The sequence below is a fragment of the Lepus europaeus genome, chromosome 13, assembly GCF_033115175.1.
Source record: "Lepus europaeus isolate LE1 chromosome 13, mLepTim1.pri, whole genome shotgun sequence".
NCBI lineage: Eukaryota > Metazoa > Chordata > Mammalia > Lagomorpha > Leporidae > Lepus > Lepus europaeus.
In genome coordinates this window covers 54193536-54212221 of record NC_084839.1, presented here as the reverse complement: position 1 = coordinate 54212221, position 18686 = coordinate 54193536, and the positions used below count along the sequence as shown (strand labels likewise).

Genomic DNA, 18686 nt, shown 5'->3' with positions numbered 1-18686 from the left:
GCCATAACAGAGAGCTGGATCAGAAGTGGAGCAGCCAGGACTCAAACCGGTGCCCATATGGGATGCTGGCACTGCAGGTGGCAGCCTTACCCAAGACACCACAGTGCCAGCCACTTCAGTTAATTTTTTTAGAAAATTCTTTGCCATGCAGAGACCAGATAAATATTCAACTATATATTTTTTTCTGATTGTTATACAGACTTCATTTTTTACTTTTCAAACTTATGAGGATATGGTGGCTACTAGTACATGTAGTTATTTAAATTTAATGAAAATTAAGCTACATTTAAAATTCGGATCCTTGGTCACCTTAGCCACATTTTAAAAATAGACTTATTATTTAGAGAAGTTTTAGCTTCAATATAGGCAAACACAGAGCAATTTAGGTAAAACTGAGCACAAAGTACAATGAGTTCCCAAAAACCTCCAGTCCTTACACATGTAGCCACACAGAGTATCAACTCTGGTGAGAACCAGAGTGGTGCATTTGTTGCAATGGTTGAGCCTACATCGATACATCATTATCATCTAAAGTCCACAGTTTAAAGTTCAACCTTGGTGTATATTCTAAGGGTCTTGAAAAAGGTATCTACTACTGTAGTATCAGACAAATCAGTTTCACTGCCCTAAAAATTCTCTGTGCTCCACCTGGTCATTCTTCCCTAATTTCAGGCAACTATTGACACTTTACTGCATCCATAGTGATGCTTTTTCTAGAATGTCATATATAGTCAAAATCATAGAATATACAGCATTTTCAGACTGTCTTCTTTCATGTACACATTTAAGTGTCCTCTATGTCTTTTCATGGCTTCCTAGTTCATCATTTTAGCACTGAATAATATTCTATTGTCTGTATGTATCAGAGTTTATTTATCCAGTCCCCTACTAAAGGATACGTTGGTTGCTTCTAAGTTTTAACAAGGATGAATAACATTATTATAAGCATCCACGTTTAGATTTGTTGTGTGGAGGTTAAGTTTTCTACTCATTTGGATAAATATAAAGGAGCACAGTTACTAGATCATATGGTTAGGAATCTTTTGTTTAATACAGTGCCATCCTATCCTCCAAAGTGGCCGTACTGTTTTGGATCACCATCAGCAACGAATGAATGAGAATTCCTATTGCTGTACATACTTGCCAGTAACTGTTATTATACTAGCACAACTCAAGTACTTAACAGTCACATGTTATGATTGGCTACCATGCTGGATAATCAAACAGAGAATATTCCAGTCACCACAGAAAGCCCTACTGGAAGTCCTTCTCTGTTTAAAACTTAATTTATTATTTAGTAGGAAAATAGGAGCTATTGTGACAGCTTTTTGTGTCCCCTGTATAAATCCATTTCTCCCCCTCTATCTTGATGATTTCTTACATTTCATCAGAAATGCTGATTCCTGCTCAGCCACTTATTTACTATGTGCCCATTAACTTAATATTTAGCCCCTCTGACTCTCAGCTTCCTCATCCTAATTACTCATTAGTTTAGTGCAAGGATTAAATTAGATAAGCAAGGTAAGACAAATTACAACATTCATCATGTTAAGCCCTCATTTGTAAACTCTTCTGTGTTAGGAGTTTGTTTTCTGAACATCTCCATATGGCACTTGAAGACCCTTACTGAAAGCAAAAGCTTAGTATACTGTATTTACCCGGTCTGGATTTTTGTAACCCAAAAGTAGATTTGCTGCTTTTATATCACCATGCACATATTCTTTTTCATGTATATATTCCAGTATATCCAGCTGTGAAAAGAAATAATACAAGGTTACACTGCTGTCTATTTAGAACTCATGATCAACTTCAACATTTTGAATACTTAATCCCTGTATTTTAAAATATTCATTATTTATTATACAAATAATAATTATTTTAAAATATTGCATCTCCTGGTAGCTCATCCTTGGAAAAATCTGAATGAAATGATCTTCAAATATTGAGTGTTTTTAATTAAACCTCTGACAGAAGGAAACCAGGATTCCATGATGCTTCCTATGTCCCTGACAGCCCAGTGGTTACACTGCACAAAGAGCAAAGCACAGCATAAAATCAGAGATCTACAATGAAATAATCATGAAGCCTACTCAGCAATTCTTCACCCAACCAATAATTAAAAATCAAGTTTTGGAGGCCGGCGCCGCGGCTCACTAGGCTAATCCTCCGCCTTGCGGCGCCGGCACACCGGGTTCTAGTCCCGGTCGGGGCACCGATCCTGTCCCAGTTGCCCCTCTTCCAGGCCAGCTCTCTGCTGTGGCCAGGGAGTGCAGTGGAGGATGGCCCAAGTGCTTGGGCCCTGCACCCCATGGGAGACCAGGATAAGCACCTGGCTCCTGCCATCGGATCAGCGCGGTGCGCCGGCCGCAGCACGCTACCGCGGCGGCCATTGGAGGGTGAACCAACGGCAAAGGAAGACCTTTCTCTCTCTCTCTCTGTCCACTCTGCCTGTCAAAAATAAAAAAAAAAAAAATCAAGTTTTGGAGACTAAAGAAAATACCATGTATATGAGCATAGGAAAAGGCATTCTTTCTCTGTATAATAACAGAAAACTCTCAGCTTCACTATTCAAGCCCTTCATCCTTGCATGTTACACACACCCAATGCTCAGTAACCATTTACTGGCAGGGTGGAGGGATAAATGGGAAAATTAATGAGCTCTATTTGCCACATTCCAACCTGGCAGGAATAGTTTAATTCTACATAAAATGGAAAAAATGAGACTTAAGCAAAACCAAACACAAACAAGGTAAGACAAATATGAAGCACAAACAAATGTGTGTTTGGGTGCAATTAGGATTTCACTGCTTCTTATTTAGCAGAGTATATTTACTCATTGACACGACTAATTATTGCCACCATCCCAAACTCATAAAGAAACTTTACAGTACCCCCATACCATCACAAAATTTAGGATAGAAAATAATGTATGTTGCCATAATTTGATTATAAATATAACTGACAAAAGGGAGGTTATTCTTACAGCAATGCAAGCCTGTTCTGATATGTAAAACAAAGCTGTGAAGGGAAAAAAAAAACCAGACTGTAGAACCAATGCCTAATTGAGTTCGCAGTGCCAAACACAGCACATTCTGTCACTTACAGAGCCCACTGTTATCAATTTCACCAAAATAGCCTCTACTTTCAATAACTGACATTTCTAGGGCAATAATCCTTCATTCTCTGATCATTCCACAAAGGGTGAAGATTTGAGTAACAGGTAAATAATCCAAAAATGGAGTATGCAAATCATTCTTGCTTACCATTCGGATACCTAGCTGCAGGACAGTTGACTTTTTAAAAGTACCACTGTGGCCTGAGATCTTCTGTAAATCTATACCGAGTCTTTCTATTACCATAAACCTGTAACTAAAATAAAGAGACATCAAAAAAGAGATCTTCCTGAGACAGTAATGCTTGAGACTGTCTGTTAATTAATCCGAAACAAGGAGAAACACCCTAAGTTTCTCAAAATATGATGTAACCTGACCCATCTGAGCACGAGAGCACAGTAATCACCCTGGATTCTTTTGAAGACACCATTCAATACTTACTCTGCAGTTAGTATTCTACTAGAAGACAATGCGGTCCTGAACCATACACACTGGCTTAGATCATTAAAAGAGATGGTCATTTTAGAAAGTCTTGAATTTATTTTGATCCCATCACTTTTGCATTATGGCTTTGGAAAATTACTAATTGTCTACACAGAAATTTTTATTTGCATTTGTTTCTTGGCCTTATGAAATCATATTTATTTTCTTTATACATTTGTAAACTTTTCTTAGATACACTTCTTCCTTTTCTGTTTCATACCCTCTACTCCTTTTCCTTCCTTCACCTACATGCCCACCATAATTTCCCATTCTGTATCTGTGTGTAACAAACACAAACATACACATCTAAGGGTTTCGATTTTACAATAATGTGATCTTATCATATGTAATCTCTCCTTCCTATCACACTGAAACTTTCCAAGTCAGCTGATATAGCTCTAATTCATTTCTTTAATGAGCTGCATATTACAGGATATGAAAGAACCAGGATTGACTTGTGCACTCAGTCCCCTACTGAAAACTCTATACTTGGTTTCAAGATTACCGCTTGCTCATTTAGTTTTTATCACGGCTTTTAAAGACTATTTGAACACAGTACTCATGTCTGAGCCTATTTTCTCAGCCAGGAAATAAAAATATCACCCATCTTAAAAGAGCATTCAATGTAGAAAATGACATCATGTAAATGAAAATCCCCTACCCCCCACAAAATGGGTCCTCAGTAAATGACAAAGGTTTTTTAATTCAAGAACTATTAATGACTTATTTATACGTGATGACTAGCCATATTTGGTTATTTCCATGAATTCTCTCTTGAACCTCCTCAAAAGATGGGGTACAATTCTACTCTCGTAAGCATTAAGGGGGGACCTAGTGACTTGTTTCTATCAAAGAGGATACTGAAAATCCAATGAGACATTTGTAGAATTAGAGAGACTATGATTTTCTTCTTGGATGCACTCTATTGTGCGTACTCTTTCTCTTCCTTTCAAAAACTTTTTCTAGGAGAAGCCAGCTTTCATTTCTTTTTCACACGCAGGCAGCTTACACAGAGACCCATGTTACCAGAAAGTAAAGACCTGCCAACAATCACAGGGGTACATCTCACAGCAGATCTTCCCGGGCCTGCCAATAGCCTTGAAAGCAGATCCTCGCTGGGGAGTCCTGTGACACCGGCATCCCATGTAGGCACCAGTTTGAGACCAGACTGCTCTACTTCTGATCCAGCTACCTGTTAATGACCTAGGAAGGCAGCAGAAGATGGCTCAAGTGCTTGGGCCCCTGCACCCTATGGGAGATCCAGAAGAAGTCCTTACTCCTGGCTTCAGCCTGGCACAGCCTTGGCTGTTGCAGCCATTTGGGGAGTCAATCAGCAGGTTGAATATCTCTGTCTCTTCCCTCTCTGTAACTCTGTGTTTCAAATACATTAAAAAATAAATCTTTAAAAGAAAAGAAGAACACAAGCAGATCCTTCCCTAGTCAAGCCTTGAGAGGACTGTACCCTGGCTGATGGCTGACTACATCCTCGTGAGAGATCCTGAGCTAGAATCATCTACGCTGACCACTTGCAGATACCTGACCCACAGAAATTAAGATATTACAAGTCTGTTGCTATAAACTGCGTCTTTAATAAGTTGTTACAAAGCAATAGAATATTTATAGGGCAGTTATTATCATAATAACCCCATTTTACCTTTTTCCACTGAATTCAGTAAGACCGGATCCATAAAACAGAGGAATTCCTAAGTAATCAAGTTGTTTGTGTTCTATCCACTTTTTTACTGCAAAGAAAATTTGACAACAAAAGTTTCATTTAATTTAGAAAGGTTAATTCTTGCCTCATGGTAGCAAAAAACTTCTTCATTTTAGGTGCTAAGATAGCTTAAAAAACTGAGTAACTTGCTCATTAAGAAGTGGCTGAGAAGGAATTAAAACTAAAATCTGCCTGACATCATAGACCTCAACATACATGCTAAAATTCATTTAGCTACCTAAAAGAGTAATCAGCCCTTCCTAGAAAATAAGCAATTTAAAAATTATATTTATCAGGGCCGGCACTGTGGCGTAGAGGGTAAAGCTGCCGCCTGCAGTACCAGCATCTCATATGGGCGCCAATTCGAGTCTCAGCTTTTCCACTTCCAATCCAGCTCTCTGCTGTGGCCTGGGAAAGCAGTACAAGATGGCCCAAATCCTTGGGCCCCTTCAACCATGTGGGAGACCCAAAAGAAGCTCCTCACTCTTGGCCTCAGATTGGCACAGCTCCAGCCATTACTGCCAATTAGGGAGTAAACCAGTGGATAGAAGACACCTCTCTCTCTCTCTCTCTCTCTCTCTCCTTAAAACTCTGAATTTCAAATAAGTAAATAAATCTTTAAAAAAATAGTGAAAAGACAGAGAAATATTTAAAAATACATATTTATCTGATAGCTTTAAATTCTATTATCACTATACCACAAAAATACATATAGAAACTTTAAAATTATATCAATAACAAAAGCAGAAGTCATAATCTTATAAAATATTAGTATCATATACACAAAGGTTTCTAATCATGAAAAAAATTACCTTATATGCTAACTAAATTTCAGAGTTTAACAGGTGTTACCTAGCAATGGATCAATAAACAGAGATGGCTTTTTGACTTTTTCTTCCCTTCTGCCTGTACTTCAAAATCTAAAGCCATGGTGGTCAAAAAAAAAAAAAAAAAAGAAAAAAAAGAAAAAAGAAAGAAAAGAAAAAGAAAGAAAGAAATTGAGTAGAAAAATCATCTTACTCTGAAATTATGTGATAAAGAAACTGCTTGATTGAAGGTAGTTTACAAACAGCTCAAATCCACTAAAACAGTAAGGTAATTCAATCATGTTTTCACTTTTCTAACATATGTGTTTAATGTTTACGACAGCTCTACTGATAAACAATCAAGTTTAATGGATTCTATTTGTCACTCTGACATAGTTTAAGCGTTAGTAAAGACTACAGCCTAAATATTTAGAAATCTTTATTAAGGAAAACAAAGTTAATTATTGAGGCCCAACCTATCTTTCTTTTTCCTAAACATGACACAGAAGACACTGGCTACACTGGTTGTTACTCTGCTCAACCTTTTTGTTTTACTTAGCCCATTTCTTACCAGACAGCATTTATAAAATGCTTTTATTCTTCCTCTTCTCTTCTTAGTCATTTTACAATCAAACCCTCTATCTGGTGGTTCTTAAGTGCTATCCAGCTCCAATTAATTTCCCAACATTTAACTTTCCATCATTTTCTTAAATATATTAGTGTTTCATTTCCCTACTTCTTAATATACTTTACTATCATTTCTTTTGTTTATATATCTACTGACCATTTTAATGCCATTTCCTTACATCTTTCCTATCCAAATGTTTTTCTGTAAAAGAAAGTTTCCTCCCTCTATATTTTACACTTAGTAACCCTACATTTTATGTAAAGTAGGAGAAACAACTTTGACTTAAAATATATAACCCATTATGTATGCCATATCAAGATTTGTATACCATCTGTCTTGCTTTTCTGCATTATAACAGTTAACTGTATCACTTTACAATAAAATTTCTTATTGAAAAATTTCCAGAAGGCCAGAAAAAAGACCAAAATATCAACAGTCATTTTAGTAAACCCATATATTTTTTACTTGCTTAGCTAATTTTACTTACTACAATCTTCTTTTGCAGCTCTCTGATAAAATTTCAGTTCTGAAAACAATGGGCCATTTTCTTGATATTCCTTTGAAAGAAAAGAACAATTTTACTAGGAAAAATTCATAAGGATGGAATTTCAACTATGAAAATATGAGTTCACATATGTCACAAATAGTAGTACCCGAGTCATTTTTTTATAAGACACAAGCATCAAACTTCCACTAAAAATCTCCAGTAACCAAAAAAAAAAAAAAAAAAAACAACCTTTGAAGAATCTCATTTTTAAACAACATATTGCACTGCTGTACCTATACAGTCTTCCACTGGAAAACACTGAGAACTGTACACATAAACATACACAGACACTATATTATAACACATATATCACAGTGGATATACTGCATACCACCCTGGTGGTTCATTTACACAGGACATCTCTAATGGGTGTCTACTGTATTTCATTTATAAATTAAGGCACAGAGGATACATACACAAATGAAATACCAGGTCTGTCTTTAAGGATTTTATCTTCTGGGTGAAGATGGATTTGGTGAAGGAGGCATAGCTCAGGATGACAGACAGTAATACAGAAAAACGAAGATTCTCCAGTGCTGACATTGTAATCATGGGAAAATATGAGGTTTTTTGATAAAGAAATAATTACAAAACTGAAGTCAGAAACACTTGATGAAATTAAAATAAACAAACAAACAAAAAAAAACCAGAAAAAGAGTCAAGTACACATGAAATTCAAATTCAAGAGCAAAACTTACCACTTTTATTACATGTCTTGCATCTCTGTCTGGCTTATTTGCAGGGAAAGCTGCAAAAAAAATAAACAACACACAATTGGAAAATAGTAGTACTCTCAATTACTGAATACCTACAACGTAACAGACACTGTGCTAAGCATTTTTAGATATGAGTTTATATAACCTCTCAACAACATCTTACAGTAGTATCTCCTCCATTTTACACAAAATGCAAGTAAACTTTGAGAAGCTGAATAACCTGTTCACTAAGAAGCAACAGTTTGTGGCCTGAAACTCTAATCTTTGACACCACAATCACATTCTTTACCATACACATTCCCAAATTATTACAATATTAATCACAAAAGTCCGAAATGAGGAAAATATTTTCTAGATATACATAATTAAATCCAATATATGTTACAGAATAAAATGCATTGATTCAATTTTGTTAACCCTCAATAATTCAAAAATGAAAACTGATTCATTTAAAGTAGAAAATTTGAAACAATTTCTACTTGACAAAAATCTAGAATAAACCAGGATTAAATGAGAACATCTTTAAAAATCATTTTCTGAAACTAATTGTAAATTATACCTACATTAAAGAATATGTATCTTGGGCTGGCGCCGTGGCTCAATAGGCTAATCCTCTGCCTTGTGGCGCCGCAGGTTCTAGTCCCGGTCGGGGCACCGATCCTGTCCCGGTTGCCCCTCTTCCAGGCCAGCTCTCTGCTGTGGCCCAGGAGTGCAGTGGAGGATGGCCCAAGTGCTTGGGCCCTGCACCCCTTGGGAGCCAGGATAAGCACCTGGCTCCTGCCTTCGGATCAGCGCGGTGCGCCGGCCGCAGCGCGCTGGCCGCGGCGGCCATTGGAGGGTGAACCAACGGCAAAAAGGAAGACCTTTCTCTCTCTCTCTCTCTCACTGTCCACTCTGCCTGTCAAAAAAAAAAAAAAAAAAGAATATGTATCTCAGGGGCTAGTGCTGTGGGCCATATCATAAGGGTGCCGGTTCAAGTCCTGGCTGCTCCACTTCCAATCCAGCTCCCTGCTAATGTGCCTGGGAAAGCAGGGGAAGATTCCCCAAGTACTTGGCCCCCTGCACCCTCATGGGAGACCCGGAAGGAGCTCCTGGCCCCTATCTTCAGATCAGCCCAGCTCCAGCCATTGTGGCCATTTGGGGAGTGAACCAGCGGATGGAAGATCTCTCTCTCCTCTCTAACTCTGCCTTTCAAATGTATAAATAAATCTTTTTAAAAAAATGGAGTCCAGATTTAGAACAAATCAATCCTTCCACATTATCTACATTATTAAAATAAGAGAAGTTTAAATGTATATACTACTTTATAATCTGAATCTTCTTTTTATAGAATTTCACATGAACAGCCCTCTGAGACATACACCTGCAACATTGCCACACTTGTCATTTGATAGCTACACAATAGTCTCTATAAACTTCTAAGTCACATTATATTTCAAGGTCAATTGACTACAAAGCCCTTAGAGATGGATGTTTTATTTGACCAAATATTTGTTCTAGTTACCATGAAGGTCTCTTTATGGTAGACTCATCAATCAGCTAGTTATTGAAATGAATACATTGTTTATTTTCCAAATCCCATTCTAGTTAGTGCAATTAAATGATGACAACAAAACAGACATGGTATCTGCCTCTGCAGTCTGCTGAAGACATCAAACATTCTTCAAATACTCATACAGAAACTCAAGACTGCAATTTAGGATAAGGCTGACTGAAGACAAGGATAAAAATAATGCACAACATAGGAATAATGTGATCAGAGTTAAAGTGTTGTTGTGTTCTTGTACTGTCCAGAAAAATTGGCATTACTTAAGTTTACAGGATAAATGAAGAGTGCACTGAAAATTGATGGTAAGTTAAAATAAAAATAACTTTTACAACTTTGAAATCGTAGACAAAAAAATAAAAACCTAAATAATTTAATAGAAAGCAGGAATACTTAGAATGAATAGAAAATACAAAATATGACAATAAAATATCTTTGTAAATCAAATTTTAGCTGCATTTTTTATTTTCTTTCATTTTTTAATACCTCTGAAATCTGAACATATTCTAAAGCTGATGACACCTGCTGACTGCTCTAACCACACAGCAGTTAGGATGTGGTTGTCACTCTCTGTGCATGGTCAAACTCAATCTTAGATATCTGTCTTCAAGCTCAACTCAGACATGGACATTGCCAGTGCTATTACACATTGTCATCTACAATGATTCAGCACTGGTAAGAAAAAATATTGGGAAAAATGGCGGATTAGGGAGCAGCACACTATACAGGGCTAGGGAGGAACAATGAAGAGAAATGTAGGAGGTATACACTCAGAGGAGATTAGAAGGAAAAACCACTGAGAAGGCCCCATGGGAGGAGGGGAACCAGCTTGAACCAGCGTGGTGAGTGTTTGCACGCACCCAGAGAGCTGGGAAAACCGAAGCCGGGACAGGCAGAGCTGGCAGCATTTCTAGGACAGAGTGGGGGTGGGGGTAGAGAGGTCAGGACGGAGGGCAGCAATCCCCGGGTATGGCGGAGTCCAGGCGACGACCCGGAACCAGTGGTTGCTGACAGTCGCCTTAGGTCCAAGTGGAAGTAGAGAAAGACGGCTGATTTAAACCAATCTCTTCAAAACAAAACCGGCGAACTAGCTGAGACACTGGGAACAATTTTAAATCAGGACTACAAACAGGGGAGTCCGCAGGTGCACACATATCAGCTCACCCAGACGGGGCGCCTGAAGGCAGCATCGGGGAGCAGGCATTAAGCCAGTGACTGTTGTGTGTTTTCCAGAACTAGGAACGAAGGTAACGTGCCGCAGCCCGCACTGCCTCAGAGATCGACTGGGAAGCGGCAGAGCAAATACCACAAACTAAGGGGCACCCACACCAGCAGCGCCTGGGGGAACCTGAGGTGCTCAGACCTTGGGCCCAAGGCGGCTACATGAAAAGCTACAGGGCATAGCTGGGAACTCGCCCTGCCCTGGAGCATTGACCAGAGACCCCAGGCCACACCCACTAAACATCTCCTGGTATTCACTGAAAGGGCAGATATTGATTCCAGGAAGCCACAGAAGCATAGCCCCAAAAATATAAGTCTACAGAAGAAAAAAAATTAAAAACGCGCCCCCAAAATGACAAGATCCATAACCAAGACAGAAATTGAATCAGTAATAAAGACCCTCTCAACAAAGAAAAGCCCAGACCAGACAGCTTGACTGCTGAATTCTACCAGACATTTAAAGAACTCATTCCAATTCTTTTCAAGCTATTCAAAACAATTGAAGAGGAAGGAATTCTATCAAATTCTATGAAACCAGCATCAGCTTAATTCCTAACCTGAAAAATATGCAACAGAGAAAGAGAATTACAGACCAATTTCCCTGATGAACATAGTCACAAAAATCCGCAACAAAATACTAGCCAATAGAGTCCAACAACACATCAGAAAGATTTCGTCCGGACCAAGTGGGATTATTCCTGGTATGAAAGGATGGTTCAGTATCTGCAAATCAATTAATGTGATACATCATATTAACACATTGAAGAGCAAAAACCATATGATTATCTCAATAGATGCAGAGAAAACATAGGATAAAATAGAACACCCTTTCATGATGATAGCTCTAAGCAAATTGGGTTTAGAAGGAATACTCCTCAACACAGTCAAGGCAATTTATGATAAACCAACAGCCAGCATCCTATTGAATGGGGAAAAGTTGGAAGCATTCCCACTGAGATCCAAGACCAGACAAGGATGCCCGCTCTCACCATTGCTATTCAATACAGACCTGGAATTATTAGCCAGAGCCAACAGGCAAGAAAAAGAAATCAAAGAGATACAAATTGAGAAGGAGGAAGTCAAACTATCCCTATATGCAGATGACATAATCATATATATATATATATATATAGGGGATCCAAAAGACTCCACTAAGAGACTACTGGAACTCATAGAAGAGTTTGGTAACATAGCATGATATAAAATCAACACACAAAAATCAACAGCCCTTGTATACCCAGACAATGCCATGGCTGAGAAGAACTTCTAAGATCAATCCCATTCACAATATCTACAAAAAAAATCAAATACTTTGAAATAAATTTAACCAAGGATGTCAAAAATCTTTATGATGAGAATTATAAACCATTAAAGAAAGAAATAGAAGATACAAAAAAATGAATAAATCTTGCACATTCATGGATTAGGAAAAATCAATATCATTGAAATGTCCACACTACTGAAAGCAATCTACAGATTTGATGTGATACCAATCAAAATACCAGGACATTCTTCTCAGATATAGAAAAAATGATGCTGAAATTCATAGGAAACACAGGAGACCCCGAATAGCTAAAGCAATCCTATACAACAAAAGAAAGCTCAAGGTATCACAATACCAGATTTTACGACATCACAATACCAGATTTTAACACATACTATAGGGCAGTTGTAATCGAAACAGCCTGCTGTTGGTACAGACGGACAGGTCAATGTAACAGAACAGAAACATCAGAAATCAACCCAAGCATTTACAACCAACTTATCTTTGAAAAAGGAGCTAAAATCAATCCCCAGAGCAAGGACAGTCTCTTCACAAAATGATGCTGGAAAAATTGGATCTCCACATGCAGAAATATGAAGCAAGATCCCTACCTTACACCTTATACAAAAATCCACTCAAAATTAATTAAAGAGCTAAATTTATGGCCTAATACCATCAAATTATTAGAGAACACTGGGGAAATTCTGCAAGACATTGGCACAGGCAGAGTTCTTAGAAAAGACCCTAGAGGCACAGGCAGTCAAAGCCAAAATTCACAAATGAGATTACATCAAATTCAGAAGCTTCTGTACTTCAAGAGAAGCACTCAGTAAAGTGAAGAGGCAACTGACACAATGCGAGAAATTACTCACAAACTATACAACTGATAAAGGATTAAAACCAAAATATATAAAAAGAGTGAAACTTAACAACAAAACAAGCAACTCAATTAAGAAATGGGCAAAAGACTTAAACAGACATTGTTCAAAGAGGAAATCCAAATAGCCCACAGAGCCATGAAAAAATGCTCAGGATCACTAGCCGTCAGAGAAATGCAAATCAAAGCCACAAAAGAGTTCACCTAACCCCAGTCTGAATGGCTCTCATACAGAAATCAACAAACAACAGATTTTGGCAGGATATGGGGAAAAATGTACCCTAATCCACTGCTAGTGGGAATGTAAACTGGTAAAGCCACTATGGAAGACAGTATGGAGAAACCTTAGAAATCTGAATACAGAATGTACCATATGACCTGACCATCTCACTCCTGGGAATTTACCCAAGGGAAATGAAATCAGCATATGAAAGAATTATCTGTACCCCAATGTTCATTGCGGCTCAATTCACAATAGTTAAGACATAGAATCAACCCAAATGCCCGTCAACTGAGGACTAGGATCAAGAAATTATGGGATATGTACACCATGGAATACTACAAAGTGGTAAAAAAAAAAACAAAAACAAAAACAAAAACGAAATCTGGTCATTTGCAACAAAATGGATAGGACTGGAAAACATCATATTCAGTGAAATAAGCCAGTCCCAAAGGGACAAATACAATATGTTCTCCCTGACCTGTGTTAATAGACCAGGTAAAAAGCAATCTGTATAAGTGAAACTGACACTTGGAGAAGCAGTGACTCTGAACAGTCCTTGTCTTGACTGTTGAGGAAGAGTTTTCTGGTTTTTTTTTTTTTTCATATTATTTGTTAACTCTTTAGTTAACATAGTTAATCACATGTGTATAAGGTTAATTAAAAATAGAACTTAGTAAAAAAAATAAGAGTGGGAATAAGAGAGGGAGAAGGAAGGGGAGTGGGAACGTATGTGGGACGGTAGGCATGGTGGAGACAATCACCATGTTCCTAAAGTAGAAATTACAAAATGTATGAAGCTGTAACTGTAAAGCTGTGCAGTTCTGCATACATTCCTATGGACTTACTTCTAAGGGTGCAGTTTAAAAACTGACCATGGGACCCCAAACCCTCATAGCAGGGTGGGGAAAAAAAGGCATTTTTAAAGTGTTAAAGTGATTATAGGAATAGGATTAAGTATTAAAGTGACCATATAGTAAGGATTAAGTGTTAAAGTGGTTGCTGGCGCCGCGGCTCACTAGGCTAATCCTCCGCCTTGCGGCGCCGGCACACCGGGTTCTAGTCCCGGTCGGGGCACCGATCCTGTCCCGGTTGCCCCTATTCCAGGCCAGCTCTCTGCTGTGGCCAGGGAGTGCAGTGGAGGATGGCCCAAGTGCTTGGGCCCTGCACCCCATGGGAGACCAGGAGAAGCCCCTGGCTCCTGCCATCGGATCAGCACGGTGCGCTGGCCGCAGCGCGCCTACTGCGGCGGCCTTTGGAGGGTGAACCAACGGCAAAAGGAAGACCTTTCTCTCTGTCTCTCTCTCTCACTGTCCACTCTGCCTGTCAAAAAAAAAAAAAAAAAGTGTTAAAGTGGTCATATAGGTAGGTTTAAGTGTTTGGTAATTATAAGCGATTTAAAAAGCTATCAACTCTCCAACATGGGACGCAGTCCACAAAGCAGATTCATAGAAAGACAATATAGAGACACACCTAAAACTCAGTGAATGCAGAAAAATACAGTAAAAAGATAGAAAATCAATTAATAAAATCAAAGTGGCTGAAAACTAGTGCATTACTGAAATTAAATCTCAAGAAAGAATAATTTTTAGATAAGTTAGTCTAACTTAATCATAAAGGATGATACAATAGAAAGAGAATTATGAACTTGAAACATGTAACAACGTAGCTTCAAACAACATAAATAAAAAATGAAGCAAGTTACATGGAAAAAATGATGTAGAGAGAAAATAGTGGAAGATTTTAATGCAACATTAGAATGTATAGGTGGGGCCCAGCGCTGTGGTGTAGCGGGTAAAGCCGCCACCTACAGTGCCAGCATCCCATTTGGGTGCCAGTTCAAGTCCAACCTGTTCCACTTCTGATCTAGCGCTCTGCTTTGGCCTGTGAAAGCAATGGAGGATGACCCAAGTCTTTGGACCACCCACATGGGAGACTCAGAAGAAACTCCTGGCTCCTGATCAGCCCAGCTCCAGCCATTGCAGCCATTTGGGAAAGTGAACCAGTGGATGAAGACCTTTCTCCCTCTCCCTCTGCTGCTACCTCTCTGTAACTCTGCCTTTCAAATAAATCTCAAACAGAGGAATGCATAGGAAAAAGACAAAAATCAGATTGAAACAATGATGCAATTTATCGTTTTTCTCTCTAGGCCAAACTAAATATCTTAACAAATACAGTATATACATTCTTTTTTTTTTTTTTTTTTTTGACAGGCAGAGTGGACAGTGAGAGAGAGAGAGAGAGAAAGGTCTACCTTTTTGCCGTTGGTTCACCCTCCAATGGCCGCTGCGGCCGGCGCACCGCGCTGATCCGATGGCAGGAGCCAGGTGCTTCTCCTGGTCTCCCATGGGGTGCAGGGCCCAAGCACTTGGGCCATCCTCCACTGCACTCCCTGGCCACAGCAGAGAGCTGGCCTGGAAGAGGGGCAACCGGGACAGGATCGGTGCCCCGACCGGGACTAGAACCCAGTGTGCTGGCGCCGCAAGGCGGAGGATTAGCCTAGTGAGCCACAGCGCCGGCCTTTTTTTTTTTTTCTTGAAGATTTATTTATTTGAAAGTCAGAGTTACAGAAAGAGAGAGGTCTTCCATCCAATGGTTCACTCCCCAATTGGATATAACGGCTGGAGCTGCACTGATCCAAAGCTAGGATCCAGGAGCTTCTTCCGGATCTCCCATGTGGGTGCAGGGGCCCAAGGACTTGGGCCATCTTCCACTGATTTCTCATGCCATAGCAGAGAGCTGGATTGGAAGTAGAGCAGCTGGGTCTTGAACTGGTGCCCATATGGGATGCTGGCACTTCTGGCCAGGGCGTTAATCCACTGTGCCACTGCGCCAACCCCCATACATTCTTTTCAAATCAACATACTTTTTAAAACTATCCATATTTTTACTCAGGAAGCAAGTGTCAAAAAATATCAATGAATGACTACTACTGCTAAGGGCATGTTTTCTAATCACAATAAATGATCTCTAGGCAAAAAATTACAATAGAAATTAGAAAACATATAGGAATCATAACACACATTTAGCCCTGTGGTTAAGATGTCAGCATGTTATAGAACTCGGGTTTGATTTCTGGCTCAAGCTATTGTTTCTTCCATCTATGTGGGAGACCTGCATTGCATTTCCACTCCAGGGTTTAGCCCCAGCCTATTCTTGCCACTCTGGGAATGTGGGGAGTGAACTAGCAGATCTGACTGTTCTCCTGCTCTCTCTCTCTCTCTCTCCACCCTCATGATCCCACCCCATTGCGTATGTTTGTCTCTCAAATAAATAAGTAGAAATTTAAAAAACACAGAATGTAACAGTGAAAATGTATCAAGACTAATTAGGATGAAGTTGAAATGCGCATTTATTCCTGATTTCCCTCTGAGACTGTAAACTTCACAGAGACAAAAATCTTTGACTTCATTCAGATGTCTTTCAAGCCCTTAGAAAGGGTCCAGAAAGGAATTTATTAAACATTTGATGTATAAATTGATGAACAAAAGTGATACTCAGAAACTTAAAGCACTGAATGATTTTAAGAAAACTGAAAAATGAGAATGTTTAACTTAATAACTTACAAAACCAAAGACATTAACAGAAGTTAATGTATTTAAAAATAAAAAGCTGAAAAGGCCTAAAGGAATAATCCCCCAATAGAAATGAATATACCTAGCACCCATACTGTGGTTTCTAAATACCACTGCCAATAAAAGGAACCAGAACTGCTTGGGGAAATGACTGATTCCAGGGCTGAGTCAGAGAAAATGCAAGACTAGCAGATTAAATAATAAAATTATTAAAGACAGTAATGAATTATAACCCAAGGGAAAGTAAATATCCATTGTACACACTGAAATAAATAACCGAATAAATGAGAGAGATGAGACAGCTCATCTTTTAGTTGAAATTCAATTAGCAAGGCAGGCATTGTAGTTCAGCAGGTTAAGCCACTGCCTGTAACACCAGCATCCCATAATGGTGCCTGTTCAAGCCCCAGCTTGCCTCACTTCAGATCTAGCTCCCTGCTGACCTGCTTTGCAAAGTAGCAGAAGATGGCCCAAGTGCTTGGGCTCCTGTCACCCAAGTGGGAGACTCGGAAGAAGCTCCTGGCTTCAGCCTGGTCCAGCCCCGGCCATTGTGGCCATTTGGGGAATGAACCAGCAGATGGAAGACCTCTCCCTCTGCCTCTCTGTAGCTCTGCTTTTCAAATAAATAAATAAATCTTTTTTAAAAAGTGTTTAAAAAATGCTCAAAATGGGTGGGGAAATGGGGGAGACCATCAAAGGTGAGGCTTCTTTGTAGCACAGTCTCATTCCCTCTAAGAGACAGAAGAATAATTCACCTCCCCAGAAGTGGAGGGCAGTAAAATAATGTGGTTTGAAAGTAGACTTTGCTAGTTGTATAAATGAATGCTACAAATGTAGAAGACTGAAAGAAGTCTAATTCATATGCCAAGAGAGAAGAGAAAATGCTCAATTAAGATCAGAGAAGGCAAAGGAGGAAAAGTTAAAAAGAACAGGCATAATAAAATAGAAAAGTTACAAATATAGTAGACACTAATACAAAAATGTCAACAATCACTTTAAATGAGGATTATGTAAATGAAATAATGAAAAAAGAAATAATGAATAATAAATGAAAAACTACACTCTACTGTTTTCTATAAGAAATCTACTTTTTGACCCGGATGTAAGTAAAGGAATAGAGAAAGCCATACCAGACTAACCAAAGTCAAAAGAAAGCTGTAGTAGCAATATTAATTGCAAACAAAGTAGACTTTCTAAGTCGGAAAATAATCAGGGACAAACTTATACATATAGACTACCAACATAATATTAGCATTAAGCAAAAACTAAATTTCAAGGTGAAATATGAGAAGATAAGTCCACTCACTGTTAACAGTTGGAGACTTAAACACATTTCTATCAGTAAATTACAGATCCAACAGACATAAGATCACTAGTACAGCTGAATTGGTAGCACCATCATTCAATGAATTTAATTGACATTTAGAGAATACTTCATTGTATTACCGCAGAATACCTGTTATTCAGCTCACATAGTATTTTCACCCAGACAACATTCTGGGCCAAAGTTTATACCTCAATATATTTGAATTAACAGAAATCATACAAAGTGTATTCTTACACTATAATAAAACTTAACTAAAAATAAAAAACTGACGTCCCAGTAGAAAAAAATCCCAAAATATTTGGACATTAAGAAATACATTTCTAAATAACATGTGGATCAAAGAAAAAATTTTAAGGAAAACTTGAAAATAATTTAAATGAATATGTAATTTCTTAAAATTTGTGGGATGAAGCAAAAGCAGTGCTTATAGGGAAATTTAAGCATATACAAATGGTAACAATACACTGAATACATAGACCAGAATGGAGAAAAGATCCAAAGTCAATAATCTGTCTACCTTAGGAAATTAAAGAAGAGCAATATAAGCCTACAACAAGCAGAAAAACTCTATACACACTGGTAAAGAGGAAAACTTCCTCCGCTTGATAAAGAACATCTACAAAACAAAACAAAAATAACCAACTAAAAT

General features: G+C 38.5%; 1 protein-coding gene across 3 annotated transcripts in view; it reads right to left on the bottom strand.

Moving 5' to 3' along the window:
* The window catches only part of VRK2 (VRK serine/threonine kinase 2), a 99008-nt gene that overhangs the window by 58547 nt on the left and 21775 nt on the right, over positions 1-18686 (bottom strand). For all 3 annotated transcript variants that reach the window (XM_062209477.1, XM_062209476.1, XM_062209478.1), the window contains exons 3-7: positions 7990-8039; positions 7232-7301; positions 5251-5338; positions 3264-3369; positions 1659-1751 (exon numbers count right to left, since the gene is read on the bottom strand). In XM_062209477.1, coding sequence (XP_062065461.1) covers positions 1659-1751; positions 3264-3369; positions 5251-5338; positions 7232-7301; positions 7990-8039 — 407 coding nt within the window. The remainder of the gene's footprint in view (positions 1-1658; positions 1752-3263; positions 3370-5250; positions 5339-7231; positions 7302-7989; positions 8040-18686) is intronic.